Source organism: Salvelinus alpinus, chromosome 23, assembly GCF_045679555.1.
Source record: "Salvelinus alpinus chromosome 23, SLU_Salpinus.1, whole genome shotgun sequence".
NCBI classification, from domain to species: domain Eukaryota; kingdom Metazoa; phylum Chordata; class Actinopteri; order Salmoniformes; family Salmonidae; genus Salvelinus; species Salvelinus alpinus.
The window spans coordinates 9613901-9626975 of NC_092108.1; the positions used below are offsets into that span (position 1 = coordinate 9613901).

Below are 13075 nucleotides of genomic sequence, written 5' to 3' on the forward strand. Positions count from 1 at the left end.
TATTGTCCTCACTTGCTCTGTCCTGTTCTGTCCTCTCCTGTCCCCCTGTTCTGTCCTCTGCTGTTCCCTTATACAGTCCTGTCCTTTCCTGTCAGCCTATGTCCTGTTCTGTCCTCTCCTCCCTGCTATCACACCCTTAAACATGAGACCTCCATGTTATCACACCCTTAAACATGAGACCTCCATCTTATCACGCCCTTAAATCAAATCAAATCAAATCCAATTGTATTAGTCATATGCGCCGAACACAGAGAAATGCTTACTACGAGCCCCAAACCAACAATGCAGTTAAAAAAATATGGATAAGAATAAGAAATCAAAGTAACAAGTAATTAAAGAGCAGCAGCAAAATAACAATAGCGAGACTATATACAGGGGGGTACCGGTACAGAGTCAATGTGCGGGGTCACCGGTTAGTTGAGGTAATATGTACATGTAGGTAGAGTTATTAAAGTGACTGTGCATAGATGATAACAACAGAGAGTAGCAGCGGTGTAAAATAGGAGGGGGGGGGGGCAATGCAAATAGTCTGAGTAGCCATTTGATTAGGTGTTCAGGAGTCTTATGGCTTGGGGGTAGAAGCTGTTTAGAAGCCTCTTGGACCTAGACTTGGCGCTCCGGTACCACTTGCCATGCGGTAGCAGAGAGAACAGTCTATGACTAGGGTGGCTGGAGTCTTTAACAATTTTTAGGGCCTTCCTCTGACACTGCCTGGTATAGAGGTCCTGGATGGCAGGAAGCTTGGCCCCAGTTATGTACTGGGCCATTTGCACTACCCTCTGTAGTGCCTTGCGGTCAGAGGCAGAGCAGTTGCCATACCAGGCAGTGATGCAACCAGTTAGGGTGCTCTCGATGGTGCAGCTGTAGAACCTTTTGAGGATCTGAGGGCCCATGTCATATCTTTTCGGTCTCCTGAGGGGGAATAGGTTTTGTCGTGCCCTCTTCACGACTATCTTGGTGTGCTTGGACCATGTTAGTTTGTTGGTGACGTGAACACCAAGGAACTTCAAGCTCTCTGTGGTGTCATCGGTAAACTTAAGGATGGTGTTTGAGTCGACCGATTAATCGGAATGGCCGATTAATTAGGGCCGATTTCAAGTTTTCATAACAATCGGTAATCAGCATTTTTGGACACCGATTATGTGTCCACGAGGGGACTGCGCTGACTACCTGTTATGCCAGTGCAGCAAGGAGCCAAGGTAAGTTGGTAGCATTAAACGTATCTTATAAAAAACAATCAATCTTAACATAATCACTAGTTAATTACACATGGCTGATGATATTGCTAGTTCATCTAGCTTGTCCTGCGCTGCATATAATCGATGCGGTGCCTGTTAATTTATCATCGAATCACAGCCTACTTCGCCAAACGGGTGATGATTTAACAAGCGCATTCACGATGTGCACCAATGTGTACCTAACAATAAACATCAATGCCTTTCTTAAAACCAAAACACAAGTATATATTTTTAAACCTGCATATTTAGTTAATATTGCCTGCTAATATGAATTTCTTTTAACTAGGGAAATTGTGTCACTTCTCTTGCGTTCCGTGCAAGCAGAGTCAGGGTATATGCTGCCTGGCTTTTTGCGATCTGTGTGAAGACCATTTCTTCCTAACAAAGACCGTAATTAATTTGCCAGAATTGTACATAATTATGACATAACATTGAAGGTTGTGCAATGTAACAGCAATATTTAGACTTAGGAATGCCACCCGTTAGATAAAATACGGAACGGTTCCGTATTTCACTGAAACGTTTTCTTTTCGAAATGATAGTTTCTGGATTTGACCATATTAATGACCTCATATTTCTGTGTGTTTATTATATTATAATGAAGTTTATGATTTTATATTTGATAGAGCAGTCTGACTGAGCGGTGGTAGGCAGCAGCAGGCTCGTAAGCATTCATTCAAACAGCACTTTCCTGCATTTGCCAGCAGCTCTTCGCTGTGCTTCAAGCATTGCGCTGTTTATGACTTCAAGCCTATCAGCTCCCGAGATTAGGGTGGCAATACTATAGTGCCTATAAGAACATCCAATAGTCAAAGGTATATGAAATACAAATGGTATAGAGAGATATAGTCCTATAATTCCTATAATAACTACAACCTAAAACTTCTTAACCTGGGAATATTGAAGACTCATGATAAATGGAACCACTAGCTTTCATATGCTCTCATGTTCTGAGCAAGGAACATGTTTCATTATTTATTTGAGACTAAATAGATTTTATTGATGTATTATATTGTTAAAATAAAAGTGGTCATTCAGTATTGTTGTAATTGTCATTATTACAAATATATATATAAAAATCGGCCAATTAATCGGTATCAGCTTTTTTGGTCCTCCAATAATCGGTATCGGTATCGACGTTGAAAAATCATAATCATTCGACCTCTAGTTGTTACCTACCCTTACCACCTGGGGGCTGCCCGTCAGGAATCCCGGAACATATTCCAGTCTGTGCTAGCAAATCAGTCCTGTAGCTTAGCATCTGATTCATCTGACCACTTTTTTATTGATCTAGTCACTGGTGCTTCCTGCTTTAATTTTTTTCTTGTAAGCAGGAATCGGGAGGATAGAATTATGGTCAGATTTGCCAAATGGAGGGCGAGGGAGAGTTTTTCACGCGTCTCTCTGTGTGGAGGAAAGGTGGTCTGCATTAAAGTCCCCGGCCACTAGGATTGCCGCCTCTGGGTGAGCGTTTTCTTGTTTGCTTATGGCGGAATACAGCTCATTCACTGCTGTCTTAGTGCCAGCCTCTGACTGTGGTGGTATGTAAACAGCTACGAAAAATACAGATGAAAACTCTCTAGGTAGATAGTGTGGTCTACAGCTTATCATGATATACTCTACCTCAGGTGAGCAATAGCTCGAGACTTCCTTAGATATCGTACACCAGCTGTTATTTACAAAAATACATAGTCCGCCGCCCCTTGTCTTATCAGATGCTGCTGTTCTATCCTGCCGGAGCAGCGTATAACCAGCCAGCTGTATGTTGATAGTGTCGTCGCTCAGCCACGACTCCGTGAAGCATAAGATATTACAGTTTTGAATGTCCCGTTGGTAGTTTAATCTTCCACGTAGGTCATCTATTTTATTGTCCAAAGATTGCACGTTTACTAGCAGAATGGACGGAAGCAGGGGTTTATTCGATCACCCACACATTCTCAGAAGTTTTCTCCTCCTCCTCTTCACAAAAATCACAGGGATCTGAGCCTGTTCCCGAGAAAGCAGTATATCGTTCGCGTCGGCCGCGTCAGACTTGTTAAAGGAAAATAAAGATTCTGCCAATCCGTTGTGATTAATCTCAGTCCTGATGTCCAGAAGTTATTTTCGGTCATAAGAGACGGTAGCGGCAACATTATGTGCAAAATAAGTTTAGAAAAATAATATACTAACAAAACAACACAATCGGTTGGGGGCATGTAAAACGTCTGCCTTCTTCTCCGGCGCCATCTTAGAGACCTCCATGTTATCACACCTTAAACATGAGACCTCCATGTTATCACAGCTTAAACATGAGACGTCCATGTTATCACACCTTAAACATGAGACCTCCATGTTATCACACCTTAAACATGAGACCTCCATGTTATCACACCTTAAACATGACACCTCCATGTTATCACAGCTTAAACATGACACCTCCATGTTATCACACCTTAAACATGAGACCTCCATGTTATCACACCTTAAACATGAGACCTCCATGTTATCACACCCTTAAACATGACACCTCCATGTTATCACAGCTTAAACATGACACCTCCATGTTATCACACCTTAAACATGAGACCTCCATGTTATCACACCTTAAACATGAGACCTCCATGTTATCACACCCTTAAACATGACACCTCCATGTTATCACACCTTAAACATGAGATGTCCATGTTATCACACCCTTAAACATGAGACCTCCATGTTATCACACCCTTAAACATGACACCTCCATGTTATCACAGCTTAAACATGAGACCTCCATGTTATCACACCTTAAACATGAGACCTCCATGTTATCACACCTTAAACATGAGACCTCCATGTTATCACACCTTAAACATGACACCTCCATGTTATCACACCTTAAACATGAGACATCCATGTTATCACACCTTAAACATGAGACCTCCATGTTATCACACCTTAAACATGAGACCTCCATGTTATCACACCTTAAACATGACACCTCCATGTTATCACACCCTTAAACATGACACCTCCATGTTATCACACCTTAAACATGAGACCTCCATGTTATCACACCTTAAACATGAGACGTCCATGTTATCACAGTTTAAACTTGAGACCTCCATGTTATCACACCCTTAAACATGACACCTCCATGTTATCACAGCTTAAACATGACACCTCCATGTTATCACACCTTAAACATGAGACCTCCATGTTATCACAGCTTAAACATGAGACCTCCATGTTATCACACCTTAAACATGAGACGTCCATGTTATCACAGCTTAAACTTGACATGTCCATGTTATCCGATAGCTCCAATCCAAAGTCCAGCTCTCTAATGCCTAACAATAATAATCACAGGGATGAGGGTCGTAGTAAAAGGTTTAGGTTCTGATCCAGGTCACCCTCTCCTGTCCAAAGAAAATAAGCACAAGCTGCACCACTCCGCCCGGGCGAAGTGCCATACATGTACAATTCATGAACCTTTTAAATGGTTAACTCGTGAGCCAGGCCTAGTAATAGTATTACTACAACAAAATGACTGAGAAGCTTTGAAGTTCAAAGGGTTTTACAGTTCAGAAACAGAGATGTAGTTTGTGAGACAAGACATCCTATCTAGTGGGACCCCAAACAGACAGGCAGACAGGCAGGCAGGCAGGCAGACAGGCAGGCAGGCAGACAGACAGACAGACAGACAGACAGACAGACAGACAGACAGACAGACAGACAGACAGACAGACAGACAGACAGACAGACAGACAGACAGACAGACAGACAGACAGACAGACAGACAGACAGACAGACAGACAGACAGACAGACAGACAGACAGACAGACAGGCAGGCAGACAGACAGACAGGCAGGCAGGCAGACAGGCAGACAGAAACACACACACACACACACCGGCAGCAAAGAGGCATGGGGTCACATGGTCACATGGACAAGGGCCATGCCACTATACCGTCTTCCAACCAAGCCTTGGTTGCATCAGAAGTATGTGTGACTCAGTGCCAACAGCCGAGCCTGATCCTGCCGAACCCACCAGCCCATACCGGCCTAATGTTACTCCTAAATATAGTCCCAATGGTTTTCCCCACCACCAAGCTGTCGAATCGTGGGCATATTTACCCTCTCAACTACTCCTGCCAGCCTACAGTGCAACAGGCCAGGGTGGTCAAAATATGATTGTTTTTCATTTGGTTTATTTCATTACTTTAAGTGGGGTTGATTTAGTTTGCCTTGCATATCAGATGTGCCATTGCACTGGGAAAGCTAAATTAAGTTCACCATAGAGTATCTGAAAGAAATCAAATAGCCTCACATAGACCCAGGTCTAGTGAACCAAATGGATTCATTAAACACACTGCGCTGATGCACTACAGACCATTAGATACAAGCCTGGAGAAGGAGAGTGAATCATCCATACTGGTCTCTAACCGTAACCTAACAATCTCTGTTTCTGTAAATGATTAGCCATAGAGCCACACCCTTTTCTACACATTTCCTGCTCTTTGTATAGTGACTGGAGGTCAAGGCAAGGCTAGTGGACACAGCAAAACCAACATTGGGCTTTTTCACTTGCACAGGGCTGTGTATTGCTGTGTATTCTGTCATTTAAGAACATAGAATAACATATTCATGACAACAATAACAGACCTAGCCACAAATCTCAGGATAGGTAGAATAGAATAGAATAACTTTATTTTCAATAAAACCTACTTAATGTCACAGTCACATTTCCCATAATATTATGACCAGCTTGAGCAATAGCAAATCTGATCATGACTACAATATTGTTATCTTCCATAATATCTAAACTCAGCAACAACAAAAAAACGTCCCTTTTTCAGGACCCTGTCTTTCAAAGATAATTCATAAAAATATAAATAACTTCACAGATCTTCATTGTAAAGGGTTTAAACACTGTTTCCCATACTTGTTCAATGAACCATAAACAATTAATGAACATGCACCTGTGGAACGGTCGTTAAGACACTAACAGCTTACAGACGGTAGGCAATTAAGGTCACAGTTATGAAAACTTAGGACACTAAAGAGGCCTTTCTACTCTGAAAAACACCAAAAGAAAGATGCCCTGGGTCCCTGCACATCTGCGTGAACGTGCCTTAGACATGCTGCAAGGAGGCATGAGGACTGCAGTAAATTGCAATGTCTGTACTGTGAGATGCCTTGACAGCGCAACAGGGAGACAGGACGGACAGCTGATCGTCCTCGCAGTGGCAGACCACGTGTAACAACACCTGCACAGGATCGGTACATCTGAACATCACACCTGCGGGACAGGTACAGGATGGCAACAACAACTGCCAGAGTTACACCAGGAATGCACAATCCCTCCATCAGTGCTCAGACTGTCCGCAATAGGCTGAGAGAGGCTGGACTGAGAGCTTGTAGGCCTGTTGTAAGGCAGGTCCTCACCAGACATCACCGGCAACAACGTCGCCTATGGGCACAAACCCACCGTCGCTGCACCAGACAGGACTGGCAAAAAGTGCTCTTCACTGACGAGTCGCGGTTTTGTCTCACCAGGGGTGATGGTCGGATTTGCATTTATCGTCGAAGGAATGAGCGTTACACCGAGGCCTGTACTCTGGAGCGGGATCGATTGGAGGTGGAGGGTCCGTCATGGTCTGGGGCGGTGTGTCACAGCATCATCGGACTGAGCTTGTTGTCATTGCAGGCAATCTCAACGCTGTGCGTTACAGGGAAGACATCCTCCTCCCTCATGTGGTACCCTTCCTGCAGGCTCATCCTGACATGACCCTCCAGCATGACAATGCCACCAGCCAGTGATTTCCTGCAAAACAGGAATGTCAGTGTTCTGCCATGGCCAGCAAAGAGCCCGGATCTCAATCCCATTGAGCACGTCTGGGACCTGTTGGATCGGAGGGTGAGGACTAGGGCCATTCCCCCCAGAAATGTCCAGGAACTTGCAGGTGCCTTGGTGGTAGAGTGGGGTAACATCTCACAGCAAGAACTGGCAAATCTGGTGCAGTACATGAGGAGGTTCCGCACTGCAGTACTTAATGCAGCTGGTGGCCACACCAGATACTGACTGTTACTTTTGACCCCCCCTTTGTTCAGGGACACATTATTCCATTTCTGTTAGTCACATGTCTGTGGAACTTGTTCAGTTTATGTCTCAGTTGTTGAATCTTGTTATCGTCATACAAATATTTACAAATGTTAAGTTTGCTTAAAATAAATGCAGTTGACAGTGAGAGGACGTTTCTTTTTTTGCTGAGTTTATATGATGTATGCATATCTAATCTCCATAATCTGGTTCTTGTCCCTATCATCAGTTAAAGCATGGGGACTTGCCTGGAGAGAATTATCATTGTGATTCACAGCTTAGAGTCAAGCTATTTATTCTGTTGTCTTCTAGGAAGCCAATGATGCCTGACAGAGCTCCAGTATCAGCTGGTAAAGGTTTGACATGCTATGCAAGGGGTGGTCTGGGTTTTCAGACGGCGTGTGTGTGCGTGTGTGTGTGTGACCGCTATGCTGACTGAGTTCCAGTGACAGGTGGAAAAATCGGAGCTATGCAAATCTAGCACAGTAGCACCGCACTCCAATTGGACATAGTTCCGGAGTACAGTAGAAGCTAATTGGCTACAGTAAAATGGACTGATTGGACAGAGTTGAGCCACGAGGTGTGACATAAATAGTGACGCTGTGGTGAATCCTTTATATGCTAGGCAGAGATACTCTATCAATGAAGTAGTAAAGGGAACATTCTAGCTATAAGAGAAAGAAAAGAAAGTTTAAAGGACTTTTCTTTTGAAAGTTATTTTTTTTATATAGGGGTTCCTTTCCTTCGTCTAACACCGACGTAGAGTAGTTACTGCTACGGACCAAGATCAAGATATCATCATGAAATTCATTATAGGAATTGGCGGGTAAGTCATATCTAATGAATATTAATATTGAAAACAAGTTTACTATTTTACTGTTTGTTATGACGGTAAGAACATAATTCAACGTTTCCAATATTGATAATACCAAACGTATTTCTGTAGCCGAAATTAATGGTCCACACAAGATCAAGTGGACCGGAGATAATTTATAGAAAATGATGTTCATTGTGTTTTTTCATTATTCTGTCTAGCGTGACCAACGGTGGGAAAACCACTCTAACCAATACATTGATCCAGGCTTTGCCCAACTGTTGTGTGATACATCAGGATGACTTTTTTAAGGTAAGACGCTTCATCACGGTTATGTCTCTCAGCCCAGAAAGCTTGACAACATCGTGTTTACTTATTTTATGATCCGTTTTTTTATGATCAAAAAACGAACAGATTGTATAGCCTACAGTAGTCTATTTAATTGGAGTTACCAATAAAGAAAAATTGGCCTTGAACACTTAATATCGCCACCTACTGGTGGAAAGTCAGTAAAGGATGACCAGACAGAGCTACCGTATTCCACCTGCAGATATAATGTGCTTAACATTGTCTCCTGAAGAACCAATGAAAATGTTTAAATGTTTACATCATTTGAAGTTCAAACATTGCATTCACCTTTCATGTAATGCAACAATCGTTTTACTGCATGACAGTTATTAACGTTCATTTGACTTTGAACATTTTGATTCACCCCATAATGATCTGTATAGTCTGTGTTGTCAATGTCAACAACTTATTGCAAACTAAGGATCATTTAAAAAAGCGTTTATTTTTATTTAAAGGTCAGTGGATGAATATCACTGACTGTCAACGGCTGACACCGTGTACCCTCTCCAGTACGACTACAGTGCCCTGCCCACATGTTGAGCAGTTAGGCCAAGTGCCAGCAGCATGGTTGGGGTCAATTCTATTTCAATTCAGTCAATTCAGGAATTGGAGTTGGATTTTGGAATTTAGAATTGGAAATGGAATTTCAATTGACTTCCTGATCCCATCCCTGGCCCTTATAAGGCATTATTTACGGTACACTGAGGGTGCAGGTTAGCCTTTAGCTGTTTGCCTTAGTGGAGACGATGGTGTCGTTAGCTTAGCTCATGTCCAGGTGTGATCAGCACTGACTGGTTACTACTCTGTCATCATCACCTTGAGGTTGCAGCAATGTTTTCTTGGTGACTGTTATTTCAGAAACCCGATCAGATAGAAGTCGGGGAGGACGGCTTTAGGCAGTGGGATGGTAAGAGTTGGATTCGCTGTAGGAATGAAAACAAACACTACGAGTAATGTACTCTTTCCCTTTAATTGACATCTTCAAAAGTTCCTCTGATACTTTTGTAATAGACAACAATTTACCTGCAATTTTAAATTAAATTTTTACAAAAATTCTGTGAATGCTACGCCAGTTACTAGAGCTTACTGTTGTGTTTTGAAGCACATTGGCTGCTGTGCTGTTTTAGTTCCCTGGTGGTGAAGCGTATTGTTCTGTCTATTCCCTGTTCTCTAGTGATCACATCCCTGGATATGGAGGCCATGATTAACACTGTGGAGGGATGGCAAGAGAACCCAGTCAAGTTCGCCCGCTCCCATGGCGTCTGCGTCACACCTGAAGCAGAAGACTCAGACCCTGATAACGGTATCCACATCCTCATCGTGGAAGGGTTTCTGCTCTATAACTACAAGTAGGTTGTTTACCTACAACATTTACATTGACATGTTAGCGACAACAACATTTTGCCTGAGTTAGTCTGTAGTTAGACTCTCTCTCTCTCTTCCCTTCAAGGACAATAACATTCAATCGTATCTTACTATACACTCCTATTGACTTTATCAATTCAAGTTAACTAGAGTTTTTCTTGGAACTCACGGCTTGTTCTTACCACTGTTTGTTTTGTTTCCTGCAGGCCTATCGTTGATGTCTATGACAAAAGTTACTACATCGCCATTCCAAAGGAGGAGTGCAAGAGGAGGAGAAGTACAAGGAACTACACAGTCCCTGACCCCCCTGGTCTGTTTGAAGGCCATGTCTGGCCCATGTACCTGAAACACAGGAAAGAGATGGAAGACAACTACCATGGTATAGGTATGTACTGGACACTACTGCAGAGTTCATATCATGTTTATTAGGATCAATTATTATAATATATGTGTGTATTTAACTTTTCCACTATTTTTACTATGGTTTATAAGGACTAAATTTGAGGCATTTTGCCCCTCAGAGTACCTTGATGGCTTGAAACCTAAAGAGGAGATCTACAGCCAAGTGTATGAAAACATACAAAACACCCTGCTCAACAACTTATAGGTAAATATCTCCATACAAAACACCCTGCTCAACAACTTATAGGTAAATAAATACATGTATTGGATCACTTACGTGTACACATATAAATCGGCATTAATGTATTGCATGCTAATAATTGTTATATCTCTCTCTTCCACAGCAGGGAGTCCGAAGACTTGTGTATAAACTTGTAAATAATAATATTGTGGGAAGTGCAACATCAGTACCATACTACTGCCTGAAATTAATATTGATATGTAAATAGTTTAAGGCCTAACTTATTTTTTAAAAACTGAACGGCAGAAGCATTGTATTTTGTATAATCAAATGTAACCTTTTGTAAGATGATTTACCAACTGGACTGCCCAGTGTTGAAACACATGAAGAACAGGTCTATGTGCTTCCTGTGTTTTCATGGTTAACAAAATATCATCCCACACTGAGAAGAAAGATTGTGTCTACAACATAAAGAGACCTATGAATCCATCTACTGTGTTCTGTGGTTATTCTCAATCCAATGAACTTTCAATTTACAGCTTTCTAAACGGGGAAATGTGGCAACACAAGACTAGCATCCAGTAAACGCAGCTATTATTACAGTGAGAGCATTTAGAAAACTATTATATTATACCTACAGAAACATATACAGCTGTGACATCTTCATCCATATCATTTTGTACACTGAAGACAGATTCAAGATCAACACAAATGCTTCGTCTCTGTTTTTTTGTGGGTTTTTTTTACATCATTTTACATCAGCTGCTCTGATACCACCCTGAACTGTCGAAGCTTTAACATTCAGGAAAGGGAAAGAAACCAGAACAGAATTTATTCCTGATGAATTTTGAACATTGAACCAAAAACTCTCCACAAACAACAAAAACAACAACAAAACTAGCCCTACTGTGATGTAGTAGTAACTACTTGATAGTGACACTGTGCCTACCTACGTAAACGGCCATGTAAATGCGGAGATATCTGGGACATATTCAGTAGTGGAAAAGGCTTCTCAGTGATTATGAGAGGTTTCCCATTCCGTGGGAATAGTTAACAGCTCTTTTGAAGTTGAGTTGAAGCCACTGTAAATTGTTCCCTCCCAAGACATTTTTAAAAGGTTATTCTTTCGCACAACGCATATTTAATTGTGTTTAGCATTTGACAACAGTGCTCCATCCCATTAATGAGGGGAGTCAGTCAAAACAAACCATTGGTTATATTTGTATTTAATCATTCGAAGCCCATCACATCTGCCATCTGCAGTTTATTTCCTCATAAATGACCTTGCATGTAGCAACACACCAAACACCCATGTCGGGGGTTCTGTTAGCTCATTTGATTGCAGTTCTTGTACCCGGGGTTCTGGGTTTGATTCCTACTGAATATGTGTTCAGTGCAAGTCGCTTGGGATAAAAGCATCAGATAAATTATTGTCTGATGGACATCGGCTAGTCAATGATATCTAATCTATTTACAATATGACCTCAACTACCAAGAAAGTGGGCTTATGTTGTTATCCATGATACTGGTAATGACAGTGTAATTTCATCCTTATAGCTTGTCAACCATGACCTGGGATTTCAATAACTACAATACGGTGTGAACAGCCAACCCAGCAGTCTTCCAGCGGGTGTGGGTGGTGACCAGCGGGTGTGGGTGGTGACCCGCTGGTGCGGGGAGCTGGGCCTTTTGTCTTGTGACGCATAACTGGGAATTTTATGGGTGCCTGGCGAGGACAAGCTGAGGGTGGCTGGTGGCAGCCTGCTTGCTTGTGTGTGTGTGTGTGTGTGTGTGTGTGTGTGTGTGTGTGTGTGTGTGTGTGTGTGTGTGTGTGTGTGTGTGTGTGTGTGTGTGTGTGTGTGTGTGTGTGTGTGTGTGTGTGTGTGTGTGTGTGTGTGTGTGTGTGTGTGTGTGTGTGTGTGTGTGTGTGTGTGTGTGTGTGTGTTATATTTAGGCCAGATGCTTTGGGTGTCAGGGGAGTATTATTAGGCCTTGTACAGAGAGATTCCGGGGGGAGTGGTTATGATCTCTACGTGCCCTCCTGCCAGTCTCACGGCCCTATCTCCTGCACCAGCCAATCAGGCTCCGCCTCAACGGAGGCGGAGGCAACAGGGGAAAGGTGAGAACCAGAGAGGCATGCGATCCATGTGCTCCCACGTCACACGGCGGCTCCATGGTAACCGGAACATAACCAAAGAGTAAAGCCTGTTCTTCCATATTTGGGTTGGAAGGAGGGGAGCCGGCCCTACTATGACCCTACTACCCTACTACCCATCTACCCTACTAGACTACCACCCAGCTACCCTGCTACCCAGCTACCCTACTACCAAGCTACCCAGCCACCCAGCTACCCTGCTACCCAGCTACCCTTCTAACCAGCTACACTACTACCCTGCTACCCAGCCACCCAGCTACCCTGCTACCCAGCTACCCAGCTACCCTTCTAACCAGCTACACTACTACCCTGCTACCCAGCTACCCAGCTACCCTGCTACCCTACTACTCTACTACCCAACTGCCCTACTTCCCAACTACTCAGCTACCCAGCTACCCTGCTACCCTACTACCCTACTACTCTACTACCCAACTGCCCTACTTCTCAACTACCCAGCTACCCAGCTACCCTGCTACCCTTCTAACCAGCTACCCTGCTACCCAGCTACCCAA

The 13075-nt window shown here is 43.0% G+C and overlaps 1 protein-coding gene across 4 annotated transcripts; it reads left to right on the forward strand.

The window, feature by feature from the left end:
- Positions 1 to 7931: 7931 nt before the first annotated feature.
- On the forward strand, positions 7932 to 10897 carry LOC139550170 (nicotinamide riboside kinase 2-like). 4 transcript variants are annotated; one of them, XM_071360859.1, is made up of 7 exons: positions 7932 to 8124; positions 8334 to 8424; positions 9319 to 9367; positions 9635 to 9809; positions 10032 to 10210; positions 10347 to 10432; positions 10572 to 10897. In XM_071360859.1, exons 1-6 carry the CDS (start codon positions 8099 to 8101, stop codon positions 10430 to 10432), a joined length of 606 nt encoding a protein of 201 aa, XP_071216960.1. In that variant the 5' UTR covers positions 7932 to 8098; the 3' UTR covers positions 10572 to 10897. The 4 variants fall into 4 exon arrangements, with proteins under 4 accessions (XP_071216960.1, XP_071216961.1, XP_071216962.1 ...); XM_071360860.1 differs by having other exon boundaries at positions 7942 to 8124; positions 10575 to 10897; XM_071360861.1 differs by lacking the exon at positions 9319 to 9367 and having other exon boundaries at positions 7943 to 8124.
- The last annotated feature ends 2178 nt before the right edge of the window (positions 10898 to 13075 follow it).